The sequence below is a fragment of the Xenopus tropicalis genome, chromosome 2 (genome assembly GCF_000004195.4).
Source record: "Xenopus tropicalis strain Nigerian chromosome 2, UCB_Xtro_10.0, whole genome shotgun sequence".
Lineage (NCBI taxonomy): Eukaryota > Metazoa > Chordata > Amphibia > Anura > Pipidae > Xenopus > Xenopus tropicalis.
The window spans coordinates 152,305,965-152,323,970 of record NC_030678.2 but is presented as its reverse complement, the minus strand read 5'-3'; the positions used below and the strand labels follow the sequence as shown (position 1 = coordinate 152,323,970).

At 38.4% G+C, this 18,006-nt stretch overlaps 1 protein-coding gene across 8 annotated transcripts in view; it reads left to right on the top strand.

The window, feature by feature from the left end:
* Nucleotides 1-18,006, top strand: part of nbea (neurobeachin) — a 355,187-nt gene that overhangs the window by 306,372 nt on the left and 30,809 nt on the right. For all 8 annotated transcript variants that reach the window (XM_012957925.3, XM_002934020.5, XM_012957924.3 and 5 more), the window contains 2 exons: nt 4,639-4,758; nt 15,251-15,403. In XM_012957925.3, coding sequence (XP_012813379.1) covers nt 4,639-4,758; nt 15,251-15,403 — 273 coding nt within the window. The remainder of the gene's footprint in view (nt 1-4,638; nt 4,759-15,250; nt 15,404-18,006) is intronic.

Genomic DNA, 18,006 nt, shown 5'->3' with positions numbered 1-18,006 from the left:
CAGAACAATTTTTTCTCATGCCTAACATGATACCAAAATGTGATGTAAGATGTAAGAAGTGCTCAGTCCGGCTTATTTTCGTAGGCCTTTCTACCCCCATTCTCACTTTTGTCACCTTCCCAATACCGGATTGAATCTTCTGCCTTGGTAACATAAAGACTCACCCTACACTCAAATGAAACTGTTCACTGCAGTTGAGAATTCCTCTCCAAGCATTAACATTTTGAACCAAGACAAAAAATGCAATTGGGTTTCCCATATTTGCAGGTTTTTGTAGGTATTTGGTGATTTACTTCAGTTAGCAATAACGTATCACAGCAGCTTACTGTTCAGGTGCAGAAGAATATAGATTATCTCTTCCTACATGTATCCTATATGAATAATGTATGTTTTTATTCCTTAGATATTATAAACACATCCCTCCCGAAATGTTTTTTTCTCTTTGTATTGAACAAATGATGTAAGCCTCGTGCACAGAAAGAATAGGAAAAACCAATGTGAATTATTATTCATTTCAGCGCTATTAGGAATTCTGATGCTATGACTAGCAGTGGCTTCAGAATGATCTGCCTGAGGCATTGTTGCCTCAAATCCTTTATAGCTTTCTCAGAAAGAGAACATGCAATACAGCGCTGACATTAATCCATTTAGATAGATGTAGGAAGAATATTCATTAAGGCAGCGACAGCTATTGGACTTGTTCTGCACTTCCCCTCAAGATGTAGGACTGCCTTGTGTGTGTGTTTGATATTAAGGTGAATTGCTTCAGAATGCGCCTGGGTATTTGGTGCCTCTAATGCTCAATTTCCTAGTTTTTTGGTTTGACCCAAAGGAGCCCATGTTATATTTTGCTCCCTTTCACCAAAAATATTACACAATGGAGTGACACAGAGAATGTTTATTCATTCACTTTAGTCCCTGTCTCAGCAGAGCTTCCAATCTCATTTTTCTGCCACAAACATTCATTAAAGTGGTGGTTCATCTTTACATTAACTTTTAGTATGTTATTGAATGTCCTGTTCCTAGCAACTTTGCAACTGGTCTTTATTTTTTATAGTTTATAAATGATTTGCCTTCCTCTTCTATATCTTTTCAGCTTTAAAATGGGGGTCACTGACCCCAACAGCCAAAAACTATTGCTCTGGGTGCTTACAATTTTATTACTATTATTATTGTTGTTATTATTTATCTTTCTATTCAGCTCCTGTCTTATTCATATTCTAGTCTCTCATTTAAATCACTGCCTGGTTGCTAAGGTAAGCAGCACCCTAGCAACGAGATAGCTGCTAAAATACCAAACTGGAGAACTGCTGAACAAAAAGCTAAATAACTGAAAAACCACAAAAAAAAAGAAAACCAATTACAAATTGTCTTAGAATATCACTGTCTATGTAATACTAATAGTTAATATAATTTTATTATTAATTTTAATTAATGAACAACCTCATTAAAGTTAATTTCATGAGAAGCTAATTAACCTTTTGTAACGCTAGAGAAAATAATAGAAATTGAAACATTTCGACTTTGCAAGGGAGCCTATGCCAACTTCATACAGCTAGTGCCCTGTTTGCATTCAAATTAAATACCCAGGCTTCGATTTGGGGAAATGCCTAAAAGGCCAGGGCCTAGGGTGGCAAGATGATAGGGGCAACTGGGCACCCACTGTGCAGTAGTCCAAGTGGCAGGCACATATATACAGGCAGACTAGTATTGCAAACAAGGGATTCACACACGCGGCTGAGCAGGAGATTCCAGTAACTGTCATATCTCTGCCAGATGCACCTTGGGTGTGGGGCAGGCCCGGACTGGCAATCTTTGTATTCTGGCAAATGCCCGAGGGGCTGCTGTAAAATGCCATAGTCAGTCAGTGTTCTTAACTCTGCACATGCAATGAATTTCCACCATGGAATCATTTAGTTGGATAATTCTAAAACTTGCCATTTAAGTAAAAAAAATAAAACCTTACTATACTGTTCCTTTCTCATTATCATAACCCTGTATATTAGATATTTTTTTATATATATATTTTTTCTTCATATATTTGTACATTTAATCTCTTTTAAGCCTCCTCTTTAATGTGATCAAGTTATCCTATTGCAAAACCTATACCTTTGCTAGTGACAATATTAATAAATAAGTGAGCATAAAAGAGGCTTTTTCTATTCAAAATGCAAATGGACCACGGGCAGCTTGTTTATAAATATAATATCGGGGTAAGCGCTTACTGAACCCCGGAACCACACCTGTGTCGAAGCACCTGCTTTTTATATATTTTGTATCCTTTATTTACTCAAGTGTTTCCTTGGCTTTGTCAGTCACTTGCACAATTTTCTCCCACTTGTAGTGTAATTTATCCACACAGACTTTGATTCTGTCAGTTGATGTTTGCTGGGTAATTCAGTAAAACATGACATGTCTCACAGCTTGCGCAAAAAACTGTGCTCATTTGTTATTTGACAAGGTGGCTATACATTGGTGCCTTGTTATTTTACATATTCTTGTAACATTAGCCACACAGTTCCTAAGCAAAATAAAGCCCCGGCCAATAATGAGACTTTGTTTATAATGGGGTATTGGATACGAGGGTGGTAGGAAAAAGGATTTTGATTTTTAGTTCATTTTTTATTCATAGCCAATGCCAAAAACATCATGAACCCAAAGCCACATGACTATGCATTACAAATGTGTATGTATGCTGGTCATACACTTCCATATCTGACTGTCTATACATACGCACACAGAAAGGACCAGCACTCCAACATGAATATATGTGATTTTGTTCCACTGTATCTCATTAGATGAACAGTGAAGTGGAATAACCTAACACATAAAGTACTGTTCACTTTGGAGTGCTAGCCCTGTGTTTAAGAAATGCATCTTTGTTGACCATAAACTGAAGAAAAGGTTAAAGGAGTTCACAGTTAAATTTACTTTAATATGATGTAGGGACTGATACTGTGAGAAAATTTTCAGTTTTCGAATCAAAATTGGAGTTTCAGCAGCTGTGTGGTTGCTAGAGTCCAAATTACCCTAGCAACCATGCATTACTTTGAATGAAAGACTGGAATATGAATAGGAGAGGGCCTGAATACAAAGGCAATAAATAAACAGATACAATAAAATAGCCTCACAGAAAGATAGACCAATTGAAAAGTTGCTTAGAATTTTCCATTATATAACATACAAAAGTTAACTTAAAGGTAAATAACCCTTTTAAAGTGTGAGCATTTTTGCATGTTTAACCCTTTCTGACATGCATTAGTTCAGTTACACTAAAAGGAAACCATGATAGCCTATACCTCACTTGTACAAACCTTTTCCCAACCTCCATTAGGCTCACAGTGGCATGCAACTCTCCCTCACCTTTTTCTATTGTGAAGTGATGGGTTCTGGGATTTGTAGTGTCCCTCTGCTTTCAATAGTACACAGTTTCTTTGAAAAGCAGAGGGACTTCAGATCCCAGAATCCATCACTGCACGACAAATCACTGCTTCCATTGGAAACATAGTCAGAAATCTGCCCCATAAAAAATATAAACATTTTTCTTGGCCACAATAGCAGCTACTAATCATCTTGGGTGACACCAGCCTTTGGTCATCTGGATGGATGTTTAAATCGCCCCCTAAGTGTTAAAGGAACAGCCAGTCAGGTTTTTCACTTTGAGCAACCAACTCATTGAAAGGACTAATTAGGTTACACTACACTAACCGATGGTCTGTGTGACCTGGCTTTAATATGAGGCTGCTTTTAAGAAGAAATATGTTGCTCCATTAAGACTGCAGTGTACGCAATCACATGAATAAATGCTAGGGTTTTCCACACTCATTGACCCCTGTTTTGGATAGCTGTAAGGAAGGTTCCACAATAAATACTATTCCTCCTTTCACATCTCTTAATTGCCAATGCATTCAGCCTAACGCAGTAATTCCTGATGAGCGCTGGGCATGTTTGAGTAAATATGATTTATTATTACAAGGATTAGTAAGAAGATCATCCAGACGGCATGCTGGGATAATCTACCACCAACTCTGGATAAAATCATTCAGTAGCTAAATGTAGCAGCTTTAAAATGATTTACTTTGATTCCTAGACCTGAGCGTTCTAGTGTTTAATTAAAATGTAACTTACCTGTTATGGAATTTTATAGTACATTTCAGATCTTGCTGTGTATCCTTGTGTGCAGCGTCTACTCTTCTGATCTGGCCGTATTGATCAGCCACGTGTGTTATAGACCCGTGTTCATTAAGCTCATCCTTAGACTGCTATGGCATCTCACAGCTGTCAGAAAACATCAGTCAGAATTCTGCCACCTGAAAAATGTCAATTTGGGGGGGTTCTTAGAAGATCATTGAAATCCTGTACGGGAAATTTTATAAAAATTATAAAGGATATATATTTAGGAAGAACTTGATCAACATTAGTGGAATTATTGGCTATTACTATCTGATATATTTGGTCTCAAAAATACAACTGATTGTTGCTTTTGTTACTGCATAGATGTAAAAGGGCTGCAAATTGGCTCTCCTCATCTTCAATTTATAAATTGTACTGAATGGTCCTTAGACTTGTCTTTTTACAGTCATTTTAAGTCTGAAGTGCTAAGAGGAGGAATGAAACATATCTGTGCTTATTTTGCAGGAGCCTTTCACTACATTTTTCCTCAATGCCAACGACAGTAAATTTGACCATTCAGATAGGACGTTTTCCTCGGTTGCAAGATCGTGGAGAAACAGCCAAAGAGACACATCAGATGTAAAGGTAAGCAAGAAAAAACGAATCTGAATTTGTTAACAAATAAAACTCTTCCCTTATTGTAGTTATTAAGAGATCATTATGAAAAGACAGTAAGAATATATAGCTGATATATAGCTGATATATAGCTTTGTGTGTTTATAATCTCCTTGTGGGCCAAGCCTGTGCTCATTCTCCATACTGGATATCCTCCTTTACATGGGATCACACCACTGAAGCAGTGCAACTATTGTAATAATGTGTCTGTCTGTCTGTCTGTCTGTGCCTGGTTCCTGTCTCAAGTACTAGAGCACATTGGCTACCATACCAAGTCTGTGGGTGCACAGGAGCTAGAAAGTTCTCAGCTGTGTAGTAAGTAAATATATCACCAGAGAGATCTGCACACCTTGGAATGAGAAAAATGCCCACTGACTTCAATGCATTTGGCATGAGAATAAACTTGAGAAAAAACATTGGCTCATTGTATTTTGCCTTAAAAACGCTGCAAAAAAACAGCCATTGAATGATTCAATGTGTTTTGCAGATTTTGCACTCATCCCCTAATCAAAGGCTGTTGTGATATAAAAATCTACAATTAGTATAATTACTGTTATATTATTAAATAGGTCTGCAAGAGTTTGTGCACTTGGGTTCATTTGGACAGGTTGAACTAGATGGACTTTGGTCTTTTTTCAACCCAACTTTACTATGTAAATATGTAGAGCAGTAGTTTTCAGACCTTTTGGTTTTGAGATCTTGCTGCATTCTGACATTTGGTGCAGCTCCCTTAGATTGAAACAAGGTCTCATTTACATTATGTTATGGTTGTAAGTCTGCCTACCTTAGCCCTAAAATAAAAATTAAAGTTGCCACTAAGCACTTGCCTAAATTCTGCTTTATTGGTCTTCAAGATGTGCAATAGCAAGTCCAGCTACACAGTTTGGCAGCCGCTGATGAGGTATTCTGCACACATGATAACTTGTGTATTTTTTTTTTTAAGTGCAGTAGTGTGTTTAAGTGCAGTATTGTGCTGGAAATACTTTAGGCAGGTTTCATAATTTTAAGAATCTGTCCCAAACAGGGCACTGGAGCTGTATTTGAATAGTAACACATTAAGGTACTTACTCATAATCTTGCTGTAACTATGGTCCCTAACAAACCTTTCATTGGGACAAATATAGCAGCTGTGTCTAGCTTGTGGGCATTTGCTCGCTGGAGCAAGTTATGTCATTGGAAGAAGCACTGGGTGTTGTGGAAACATTTGCTTGTTGCCTACAATTTCCCAGAATGTAGATATTCCCTTTTAGTGGACACTGGCTCATATGCCTTTAGCTCCCACAGGTAACATTATCCTGAGTATCGCCACATGGACAACTAAATGGCTTTATGGTACAAAGCCCTGTATTTGTTATAGTGAGTCTCTGACAGATGTTCAGCTTTAAAACTAGAGTAGATCATAATATTTTAATTGTTGAATGTAGCCACAAAAACGTATTATTACATAATTTAAATTATTATTAAATAATTGATCAGAGTAGCAGATTAGCATATCCAAGCCACTGGTTTGATGTATTTATTTTGTGTTGTCATTTTATGTTCCTGTGTAATAGGTAAATGACATGTGTGGATGTTTTACAGGGCAAACAACCTATAGCAATGTTGCTTCTGAGTCATTAGAGTAATGTGCCCCACCGGTTTATTGGTCCCAATTCGGAAAGCCTGAACAATACCTAATGCACATGTGAAAAAGCACTGATGTTGCTTGATGCTCAGCAGTAAATGCGCTGTGCTTAGAGTAGAAAATTCGACTTTAATTTAGTTCAAATGTTTGTGTGACGGGGAAGGGCCCTATAAATTTTGCTTTCCTGCTGTTAACTCAATATTTGGTCTACTCCATAAAACGCAGCAGGAATTGGATTTGACCTTAAAGTGTCATATTGTTACAGCTCACCCAGCACTGAGTTTGAATAGCCTGGGGCCATTAATAAAGCATTAATGACAAAATCCATTTAAAATGTAAGCCTTTCTCTTTAGCTGGAGCTTTTCCTTGCAGGTGCCCGGGGGTACTATGCAGCAACACACGTTAGATTAATCCCGCAAATACAAAGCAAATGAAGAGTTGCATTTATTGCCTCTTTTTCAAATTGAGCAGCTTGAATAATACACAATTATAACCTCTAACGACAGGCAGCCCATTTGTTATTTATCTTATCTGGCTTACCTGCATTAGATGGGAGCTTTGATGGGCCTTTGTAGTTTTCTAATATTGTTTGAAATGGGTTACAGGCTTTGTGGAACTGCTGTACCATTGTTACTCCCATTGTCTACAGAACTGTAGTATTAAGGCCTAACGAATATTGTCCTCTTCTTTAGTTTCCTTAGCTTCATTGCAGATACTGCTCACTCATTTCAGTTGTTTAAACCTCCATTAAACTCAGCTGATTTGCCACAAAATTCTCTGTCACCCTCCCTGTCCCTGAAAATGCTGAATCGCTGAAATTATAACTTCACAATCAGGGCCAGTGTTCCTCTTCACTGAAAACTGCAGTGGTACTATTGTGGGAAACACCATCTGCCATTTTGCTCCTACGACAACAGTGAGAATCGCAGGGACCAGAAACTAGTTGCCATCGCAGCACTCCCTACAATAGTACCTTGGACCAAGGCAGGTTAATAATTAGGATAACGGGGTAGGGGGCAGACCAGTGTCTACTAAATATACCACCAATTATACTACAGGTATGGGATCCCTTATGCAGAAACCCATTATCCAGAAAGTTCCGAAGTACAGAAAGGCCATCTCCCATAGACTCCATTATAAGTACATAATTCTAATTTTTAAAAATGATTTCCTTTTTCTCTGTAATAATAAAACAGTACCTGTACTTGATCCCAACTAAGATATAATTACCCCTTATTGGGGGCAAAACAAGCCTATAGGGTTTATTCAATATTTAAATGATTTTTAGCAGACTTAAGTTCTGGAGATCCAAATTATGTAAAGATCCAGAAAACCCTGGGTCCTGAGCATTCTGGATAACAGGTCCCATACCTGCACTAATTAAATTACTCCACCAGAAATGTTATTTCTTTTTGCTTTGTACCTGAAACAAGTAAATGAAAATGCAGATGGATTAAAGTTTCTGTATAATAATTAGCAGTTATTGGGGTGGGGGATGGTTTAAGTGTCGCAGTATCTGAAAACACATGTATCAGAAACAATAATCTTAATATTAAGATTTTAGGGTATTTTCATCTATTGGTCTCCTCTATAGGTGTTTAGTCTTGGGCTGCTTAGTTTGATAGAACTTTCAGTCTTGCCTACCTAAGTGCATGGCCAAATGATACCAACATTCTGTGTGTCTTTATAAACCTAACAGGATGAACAAAGGGTAAGTAGGGCTATATAAAAAAATATGCTATTAATGATGTAGCTTCAGCATAGGGCTGCTCTACACGCCTCGAGGTTCAGATAATCTCCCTGTCCCTTAGGATCTGCCCCCATCCCCCCCACCCAGTTTTGGCGGTGGCTTCCATGGACATCCTTTATATGCTGCAGGCCACCATGATGATCATTATACAGGCAGCAGGGCTAGCCAGCACATTCTATGGCTCTATATACAGAACCAGATTAGTGGCAACAAAGTCCTTACACGGCATTTGCTGCCTATATTATTGTGTATTGCTTGAATTTCTAAATCAAAATTATTAAAATACAAACTTTTTTCTCCTATGCTTTGTGCAAAACGTGTAAAAGGTGGCCTGTTTCCTAATGGCATTTGGGTTGGTCCTAACCCAACTAACCCATAAATACAGGCAGTTAATCTCTGAGAAGAAAGATATGAAACATTCAGTTACTTTTATATGTACCTCTTTTTATCACTAATGAGAACAAGATGGAGAAGAAGAATTGCTTGTGGAACGACTTCTCTGAAAGGAAGTCACCCGGAAATGACCTTAATGTGGTCGGTCACTAAACTGGCTTTGCTGCCCCTACCCCCCTTCCAGCATTTTCTGTAGCAAATTACATTTAAAGAAACGACTGATGAATACTACTGTGGCCCAGAGCCTTTCAAAATTGTTATATTACTTTCTGGATGTAATTTGTTGTTGTTTGAAAGGTTAGTTGTGACAAGATGTCATTAAGGTGACATAGTGTAAATTAATACAGTTAATGGAGATGACCAGCACTGACTTACTGACCCATAGTAAGGCTCATTCAAAGTTAATAGATGCCAAGGGATCAACTTTTGAAGAAGAGAAATATGGCAGCTATAAAACCTTCATGATAAATTGCTCGGAGAATGAAAAATGCTTCCAAAGGATTTCATTTCACAGGGTGCCCATAAAAACAGTAGGCTTTTGTATCAAAATGTATTAAAATGAAATGTCAGGTTTGATTCAGGAGGTATACAGTTTTGATAGTGTTAATAGTTGCCTTTTATCACTCCGAGACGTTTCTAGAAGTCTCTCTAATTTCTCAACAGCTTGGGCCTGTCAGAAGTCTGTAAATTAGAAATGTGCTTCAGGATGTCTCCTACCCTGGCTACTGAGCCATTAACTGTACTGGAGCGCTTATAAAACTGCAAAGTCAGGTTGGGATCACATTTATAGATGTGGAATGTTTTGATTTCATCACTGTTGCTTATTCTGCCCCATGACTGCTACAGTATGTAGGGACTGGGGTACCAGATTACTTTAGAGAGGTATTTTGTCTATAATTCAGTAAATGTCATTTCTTTGCATTTTATAACTTCTGGGGTGTGAAGCATAGCAGAGATGTATTGTTCATGTTCTGTGTGCAGAAGGAATTAACCTTGCTATTAGGGATGCATCGAATCCAGGATTTGGTTTGGTATTCGGCCTTTTTCTGCAGGGTTCTGATTCGGCCGAATCCACAGTCTTGGCCGAACCGAATCTCGAATCCTAATTAGCATGTGCTAATTAGGTTTTGGAAGAGTTAAATGTTGGCGCGTGAACACAGATGTGGAAAATTTTCCGCCGCGTGCTGACATTTAACCCTTCCATATCCATATTTGGTTCAGTATTCAGCCGAATCCCTTACGATAGATTCGGGGGTTCAGCCGAACCCAAAAAACTAGGTTCGGTGCATCCCTACTTGCTATATAATACCATGTGGATGCCTATATTTATACATGTACTAACAAACACTATATCCAGTAGAAAGAGAGAGACATTAATATAGAGAAAGAAAGACACAAAGAGATAGAGACAGACAGTGCCAGACAGCTAAGATAGATGGATAGATAGATAGATAGATAGATAGATAGATAGATAGATAGATAGATAGATGGATAGATGGATAGATGGATAGATAGATGATAGATAGATAGATAGATAGATGGATGGATGATCTATGCTCAGCTTATACAGTATCTAGTAGAATTAAGTCTAAAACAACTGGACTTTTTCTGAGTTTTTCTTGAAAATGTTTCACCACTCATCCGAGTGGCTTCTTCAGTTCAAATGACTGGTAGGGAATTCCCCGGTATTTAAACTCTTGATGGTAGTAGAGTCACAGACATCCAATCACAATGGTTCCATTGAACTTGTTCAGTTAGGTGTTAGCTGAAACTGACAGGTGTAAGAAGGTATGATCCAATCACAATGGTACCAAGATTCTCATTGATGAAGGTGTTAATCCTTCAAAGTACATGACTGGAAGTGTGAACTGTTGTGAAACTGCCGGGGTAAGGATGTCAACGCGCCATTGTATGTTGGTGACAAGCGGTGTCTCAGGCCCCCTCCTCTGTTCAGGGATGGTTTTTTTCCAGGTTGGCATAAATGGCCTCTTTCACACCTCTTTCAAACCATCTGTCCTCTCGGTCCAAAATATGCACGTTACTGTCCTCAAAAGAGTGACCTTTTTCTTTGAGGTGTAGATAGACCGCTGAGTCTTGTCCTGAGGAGTTTGCCCGCCTATGTTGGGCCATTCTCTTACAGAGAGGTTGTTTTGTCTCCCCAATGTATAAGTCTGAGCACTCTTCACTACACTGGACAGCATAGACCACATTACTTTTCATGTGCTTGGGTGTTGGGTCTTTCGGGTGCACCAGCTTCTGTCTCAGGGTGTTGCTGGGTTTGAAAAACACAGGAATGCGATGTTTGTTGAAAATTCTCCTAAGTTTTTCTGATGTTCCAGCAACATATGGAATGACTATGTTGTTTCGCCTGCTGTGTTCCTCCCTTCTGTTTGTAGGTCTGGTCTTTCTGTTGGTCTTTGATTTGGTTTTGATGAAGGCCCAGTCTGGGTACCCACAAGTTTTCAGAGCTCCTTTTAGATGTTTATATTCTTTCTCCTTGGCCTCTGCATTGGATGCCACAGTTTCAGCCCGATGATGTAGAGTCCTAATTACACCCAGTTTATGTTCCAAAGGGTGGTGGGAATCAAACAGCAAGTACTGATCTGTGTGGGTGGGTTTCCTGTATACTTCAATATCCAGGTCCCTCCCCTCTTTGATAACTATAGCATAGTCCAAAAAAGCCAGTTTGCTGTCTTTCACATCTTCCCTTGTGAACGTGATGTTTTTGTCCACCGAGTTTATGTGTTTGGTGAAGGCTGGAACCTCGCGTTCTTTAATTTTGACCCAGGTGTCATCCACATATCTGAACCAATGACTTGGTGTTGTTCCCTTGAAGGTGTCCAGGGCTTTCTTTTCCACTTCTTCCATGTAAAGGTTCGCTACAATTGGAGACACAGGCGAACCCATGGCACAGCCATGTTTTTGTCTATAGAAAACGTCCTTGTGCTTCAAGTAAGTGGTATTGAGACATAGGTCCAGTAAGGAACAAACTTGTTCTGGGGTCAGCTTTGTTCTGCTGCTGAGGGTGGTGTCTTGTTTCAGCCGTTTCCTCACTGTATCAATTGCCTCGGCAGTGGGTATGCATGTTCACAACAGTTCACACTTCCAGTCATGTACTTTGAAGGATTAACACCTTCATCAATGAGAATCTTGGTACCATTGTGATTGGATCATACCTTCTTACACCTGTCAGTTTCAGCTAACACCTAACTGAACAAGTTCAATGGAACCATTGTGATTGGATGTCTGTGACTCTACTACCATCAAGAGTTTAAATACCGGGGAATTCCCTACCAGTCATTTGAACTGAAGAAGCCACTCGGATGAGTGGTGAAACGTTTTCAAGAAAAACTCAGAAAAAGTCCAGTTGTTTTAGACTTAATTCTACTAGATACTGTATATCATGACCTGGATGAATGAGAATCTTCATAGACATATGCTCAGCTTAATTAGATATGGGACAGATTTGTGTATTTAATATAATGTGGGTATATGCACATACAATACATTTGAGGCAAAGGCAGTGTTATGGTTTCAAGTCCTCTTTTTGCTTGAGTGACTTAGTGTCCATGGACTTGGATTAGTGGCAGGCAAAGATGCCAGCTGCTGATTGTGGCATTTAGCTGCAGCTGGCTGGTACGACAAATAGGGCCAAATAACCAAATTCAATATGTTTTACTGAGTATAGAATATAGAAAACTATAGTGAATGTAAACCCATTTAATAGAGAATATGTATATGGCATACTATATTTAAGAACATTAGGGAAGTTGGTCCCTGCACCTGTATAACAAAAGGAAAGATTTGCTCACCAGTGGTACAATGAGGTAGTGATTATAGCAGATCCTTGTTATGGGGCTCTCAAGTTAAACAATTGGTCTGCCATCTATTTGTATGACCAATATCTTATTATGCGCTAGCAGCAATTTTTACTAAAGAGCCATATATTAAAACAGCTGCCTTTTTGTGGGGGGAAACAAGGACATTTATGTATTGGCAGACCATTCTACATGGTTTATTTTATCTGACAACTAGTTATTGCGATTCAGGTTTGCGTTTGCTTATTTTATCTTTACGAATATTGCTTTTCACTTTCTATTTTCTATATCCCAAGATTGCGTCCCTTGGCAGTTGAGTTGAATTAAGGTTTGTCTTATTGCAATCACTGCAAAAGAAATTGCGCAGGAAAGATGGGCAGATTCTTGATTTGTTACAGTACATCAAAAACAATGCATTTAACATGGTAAGGATTCATATGGAAGGTATATGGCTGTAATTTCAAGGCTGGCTAGATGACTTGAAAAATGCATCTGAAAAAAATCACCAGTTTGTGAGATCTTCACAAAAATGGCAAGTGATTAATCAGTGTGCGGAGAAACTGCGAGTGACGGAAAGTGCTTCCAAAAGCCACAACTGCAATCCCTTATGTACTTTATGCCATTGGGTATAGTGCGACATAAGTAGTGTCATAAATCACATGTGACTGGAGAGTCTGGCAAACCAGGTGATTAATATCACAATTTAGATGCCATACAAGCTCATGTAAACTTTGCCAACTGCTATTGCAAGCTACAAGTGTGTACGTTTCAGCTTTGTTGTATTTTGAATTTTACTAGCTTCTGGATAATAGGTGGCAGGAAAGGTATAGTAAAGGTTAAACATAATTAAAGAGTATATTTATTATAGCGTGTAAGCGAACATCACTGGTGATTTTGCCCATAACGACCAATCAGCAGATTTGAGCAGTCACTTACAAGTTGGAAAACAAAGATCTGATTATTTGTTATCATGGGCACCATCACCGGCGATACTGGCTTACACGCTATGTTACATATGCCCCTAAGTGTTTGCAAATACTGAGAAGTAATAATACTGAGATTGTGCAATTCATCACACCTGTGACTTGCTAAACCGAGGCAGTTACGCCAGTGCCTCCTGCCAAGGTTAATTATACAATAGAAATATTGGGTTTCCTATATTGATCATATCTGCTTGTCTCTATTACACCCATGAATACATGCATCCAAAACATTTCAAGCAATTCAGCTCCTGATGGAAGATGTACATATTTCTTTTAGTTTCTGATTGTAACCAAATAAACCCCGTTATTTGTTTATTGTCATTTATGAATGGGTTGGGTGTAATCGCAGATCAACTGAGATGGAAACTCCATTATTGGGAACTGTCTCAGGACACCACAGAAACACAGCTCACAGACCACATACCACATATAGGAGATAGAAGGTCATAGCAGATTTTAATGACTTGACCTTATAGTCCCCCAATAAGTATGCAGACTCACCAGGACTTACCTAAATATATAGTAGTAAGCTCTAGTCTTTAATTTCACCTCCAAAACGTAGGCTTTGAAATCCTGCATAGAAATGGGACAGTTAAATATCAGTGATTTTTTTTCCTTTTAATGTTTATCAGCTTAGGACAGGGCAGATTTTGAAATTTTTGTTGGTTTTTGACACTGTCTATGGTAGAGTCCTGGATTTAGTCTTGTACCTACAATACCCAAGGTATAGGCAAATTTTTGGACTATTTATGGACCCAGTGTCAGACTGGCCCACCAGGATACCAGGAAAACTCCCTGTGGGCTAAGGTGTCAGTAGGCCCTCTTGCTTATAACTATTTGGACAATTGCATGGTCATTCCCTATTTCTGTATGAGATAAAGAGATGGAAGGATAGAGAAAAGAGAAAGAGAAGAGGAGGAATAATAGTTAAGACAGTGGGCCTGTGATCCAAGGTTTTCTGGTGGGCCCCTGGCGTCTCAGTCCGACACTGTATGGACCCATGAGCTGACGTCTGCCCCTCAAACCAGTTACTGTCATGGTCTTTGACTGCTGTTTCCCTCAACAAAACCGCTGACCTATATTTCAGGAATACAGTTTACACCTCAATAACTAGTTATAGATGTTTGCTAGGGCCCAACCACATGCAAGACTCTTGATCAGAGCTTGTTATATGAACCCCAAGCATTTATTTCTTTATAGTTTCCCACATTTCAGATGACTTAGTCTGTTTGTGTGTTCTTAAAGCTTAAAGGGGAGCTAGTGCGAGAATTAATATAATAATTTAATATAAAAATATCTCATATGAAATAATCAATTTAATATGAAATAATCAAATTGCTCTTAAGTATCCCCTCTCGGTGATCTCTCTCTCTCCATGCAGGAGTCGGAGTCAGATTTTTATTGACAGGTCAAATACCTTTGCGTACACTTAGACAATGTATTAGAGCTGTTTAGAAATAACCGACTCTGACATAAAGCTGCTTGTAGAGAGACAGATTGCTGAGATGGGGGAGAGTGAAGAGTAACTTGATTATTTTAAAAGCAGTACAGAACATTTGATTATACTTAGAAGATTTCTTTTTTCCATGAAATTCAGCTTGTATTAAATTTCCATTTTCTGCAATAAAATATTAATAATGTCTGTTGAAAGTTATTGTTTCTTTTTGATTGGATAGACAGTGCTTATAGGGTTCAGGAATTTGTGGTAAAGTTGTTTATAATAATTTCAATATGTTATATATTAAGTTGTTGTACGCAAGTTTTTATTTGGTCTTTATTGTTTATTTCGGTTTTTTTTTTTTTTTTTTTACATTTTCAGCTTTTCTATTCTGGCTCTTTTCAGCTTGTGTAACTGAAATATTTTCTGATGAAACATGTAAATGTTTAATTACAGGAGTTAATTCCAGAGTTCTACTACCTGCCAGAGATGTTTGTCAACAGTAACGGGTATAATTTTGGTGTCAGAGATGACAGCGTGGTAGTGAATGATGTTGACCTGCCACCATGGGCCAAGAACCCAGAAGACTTTGTTCGGATCAACAGAATGGTAAGCTTTATTGTTCTGCTGTTCCTGAGTGCTTTATAAATGCAGACCCAGATTTAAACAGTGGGTGCTCTAGGTTGACTCTGCTTGTAGCCCCTGCTTCCCCCCACTCCTTTTTCGTGCCAATGTATGCATGCACAATTCTTCTTCCTCGGGTCTGTTGCACTGGAGATTGGCACAGGAGATTTAACAATCTATCTAATATCCTGCCCATCCCTAATGCCCTAGGCTTGGGCCTTTGTTGCATTCCCACATATCCAGGTCTGCATTAATGTACAGAATATTGCTGGGCAACCTGTAGTCCTTCAGTAAGCCGCAGCTGCTTGCATCTGTGAGTGGGACATAAGGAGTTGTACTGCAGGTCAACAACATCTGGAGAGTTGCACATTGTTCACAATGCTGACCAAATGATTATACTTCATTTTGCTTTACAGCACTTATAGCATAAAGATTTTATTGAGGCCCATGGGACCCTCAGTCCTTCCATGACTTTCAGTTAAACACAGCCCCAAACCTGTGCCATTATTCTATATCACCTCTTTTATTTTATTGCAATTATTATTTAGCTGTTGAACTTCCGGTTGTATATCTAAATTGCAAAATATCTGAAAATGAACTTGCTTTGGTTATACTTATATATGTGTTCTAAACCCTTAAATATTGAGGCATTTGTTTCCCAGAGTGGGTGCAGCCATCTCCTGCTTATAACAAGTTGAATTACCAAAATGAAATATTTTTGTAAGTGGAACAAAGGCTGCTCTTAAAGCTTAGCAGTGTGGCAGTGTCTGCTGTCTTCTAGGGGACAATATTGTTGATATTTTAGAAATTCAGCATCTGCATCAGAGTACATGGTTGTGCCTTATATTCTGCACAGAAAACAGCATGCCCGCTGCAGACTTACTCATGCAACATTAATAAAGCTTTGTGTTCAATGCTAACGTGGTTATGGCCTGACCTCAGTGAAGTCACGGAGGACAGAAGCAGTAAGTAGTCCCTGATAACATTACCCTAATGCTAGGTTCATCAATCATAATCTACCAGCAGAAAGAAGGCTTTCACAGATGCACATCTGCAGCCTTGCCCAGCCTCTCAGTCCCTGCAGAATTGGAGCTGAAAATAGCACAAACACACAAAGGCAAATGTCTGTTTTACAAAAACAATAGTGTTATTAAGGAGGAAATTGAAAGGGAGAGTCACTTTGCACAAATGATATTCAAATGACACAGCAACTTAAGTGCTGCCTTAGAACATCATTCCTGTAGACTAGGTCAATGAATTTAGAGCCAAAGGGACTTAGGCAGTTAATGTAGCCTTCTGCTTGTTGTCTTAGGATCATAAAATAAGATTTTTAAGCCATAAACTTATAGCTATGAACATGTACAGGTGCGGGATCCATTCTCTGGAAACCTCTGGTTACCACAAAGCTCCAAATTACAGGACAGCTCTCTCCCATAGAGTCCATTTTAAAGAAATAATTCAATTTTTAAAATGCTTCCCACTTTCTCCGAAATAATAAAACAATATAATTTTTAACTTTAGCTGCTCCAGTCTTTGTGCCACAAGCCAACAATTGCACCATACTGCATGCCTACGTAGGCCACACCAATATACCTATGTTGTCCTTGGCTGACCAGAATTTCAGCCACATATTGGTGAGGCCCCATACACTAGCTAGTAAGCTGCTGGGTCGGCTGAGTTGAAAGTTTGTATTGGCCCATGGATGGGCTGTTTAATTTGTTTCTCTCTTTTTAAAAAAAAGACACCTTGTACTTATGGTAACTAAGCTAGTGTAAACCCATGGCAAAACAATCCTATTGGTTTTTTTAATGTTACCTTACAAATAGCTTGCAGAATAATATTTTTGTAGACATTTCACATTAATTACATTTGCTTAAAAGCTTTATGTGCATTTATTTTTGGGAGTAGGGCCAAGGTAATATTCATTATTTGTATTTGCTAAACTATTAAACCTAATGAGAATCTCAGACAGGACAAGATAACTCTTGGTGAAAATGGGAAATAAATATGTGATGAAACGTATCTGCCATTCATGTTACTGATCCCTAAAAGCACGTTATAGGGTGGTTTTAATGAACCACAACTGGGATTGATATCTGTAGTCCCAAAGGGTTTTAAAAATGCCTGCGGATCTACTTTGTTGGACTCTGTGATTGAATGTGTCCAAAATCATTAAAATCCAAGCAACATGAAGGGCAAATGCCAACATGCAATTACAGTTATAGGCAAGGGCTGCTTTTAGCGAACATTCCTTCTAAAATACTGCGAGTTAATGTTGTTCCTGGGCAATTTTTTCAAAAAATGCAACAAATTCCTTATGTGAGATTATAGATTCTACACTATAATAATACTAATGCTTTGCTGATATGCCCAGAGTTACATTTGGAACCAGCCAATTTAAAATAGTTTTTGAGCCCTATTTAAAAATGTGGTTTTAGTATGATATAGACATTGATATTCTAAGACAATATGCAATTGGTCTTTATTTTTCTTGTGGCTTTTCAGTTATTTGGCATTTTATTTAGCACCTCTTTAGTATGGCATCGCCATAGATATATGGTTGCTAGGGTCTCATTTACCATAGCAAC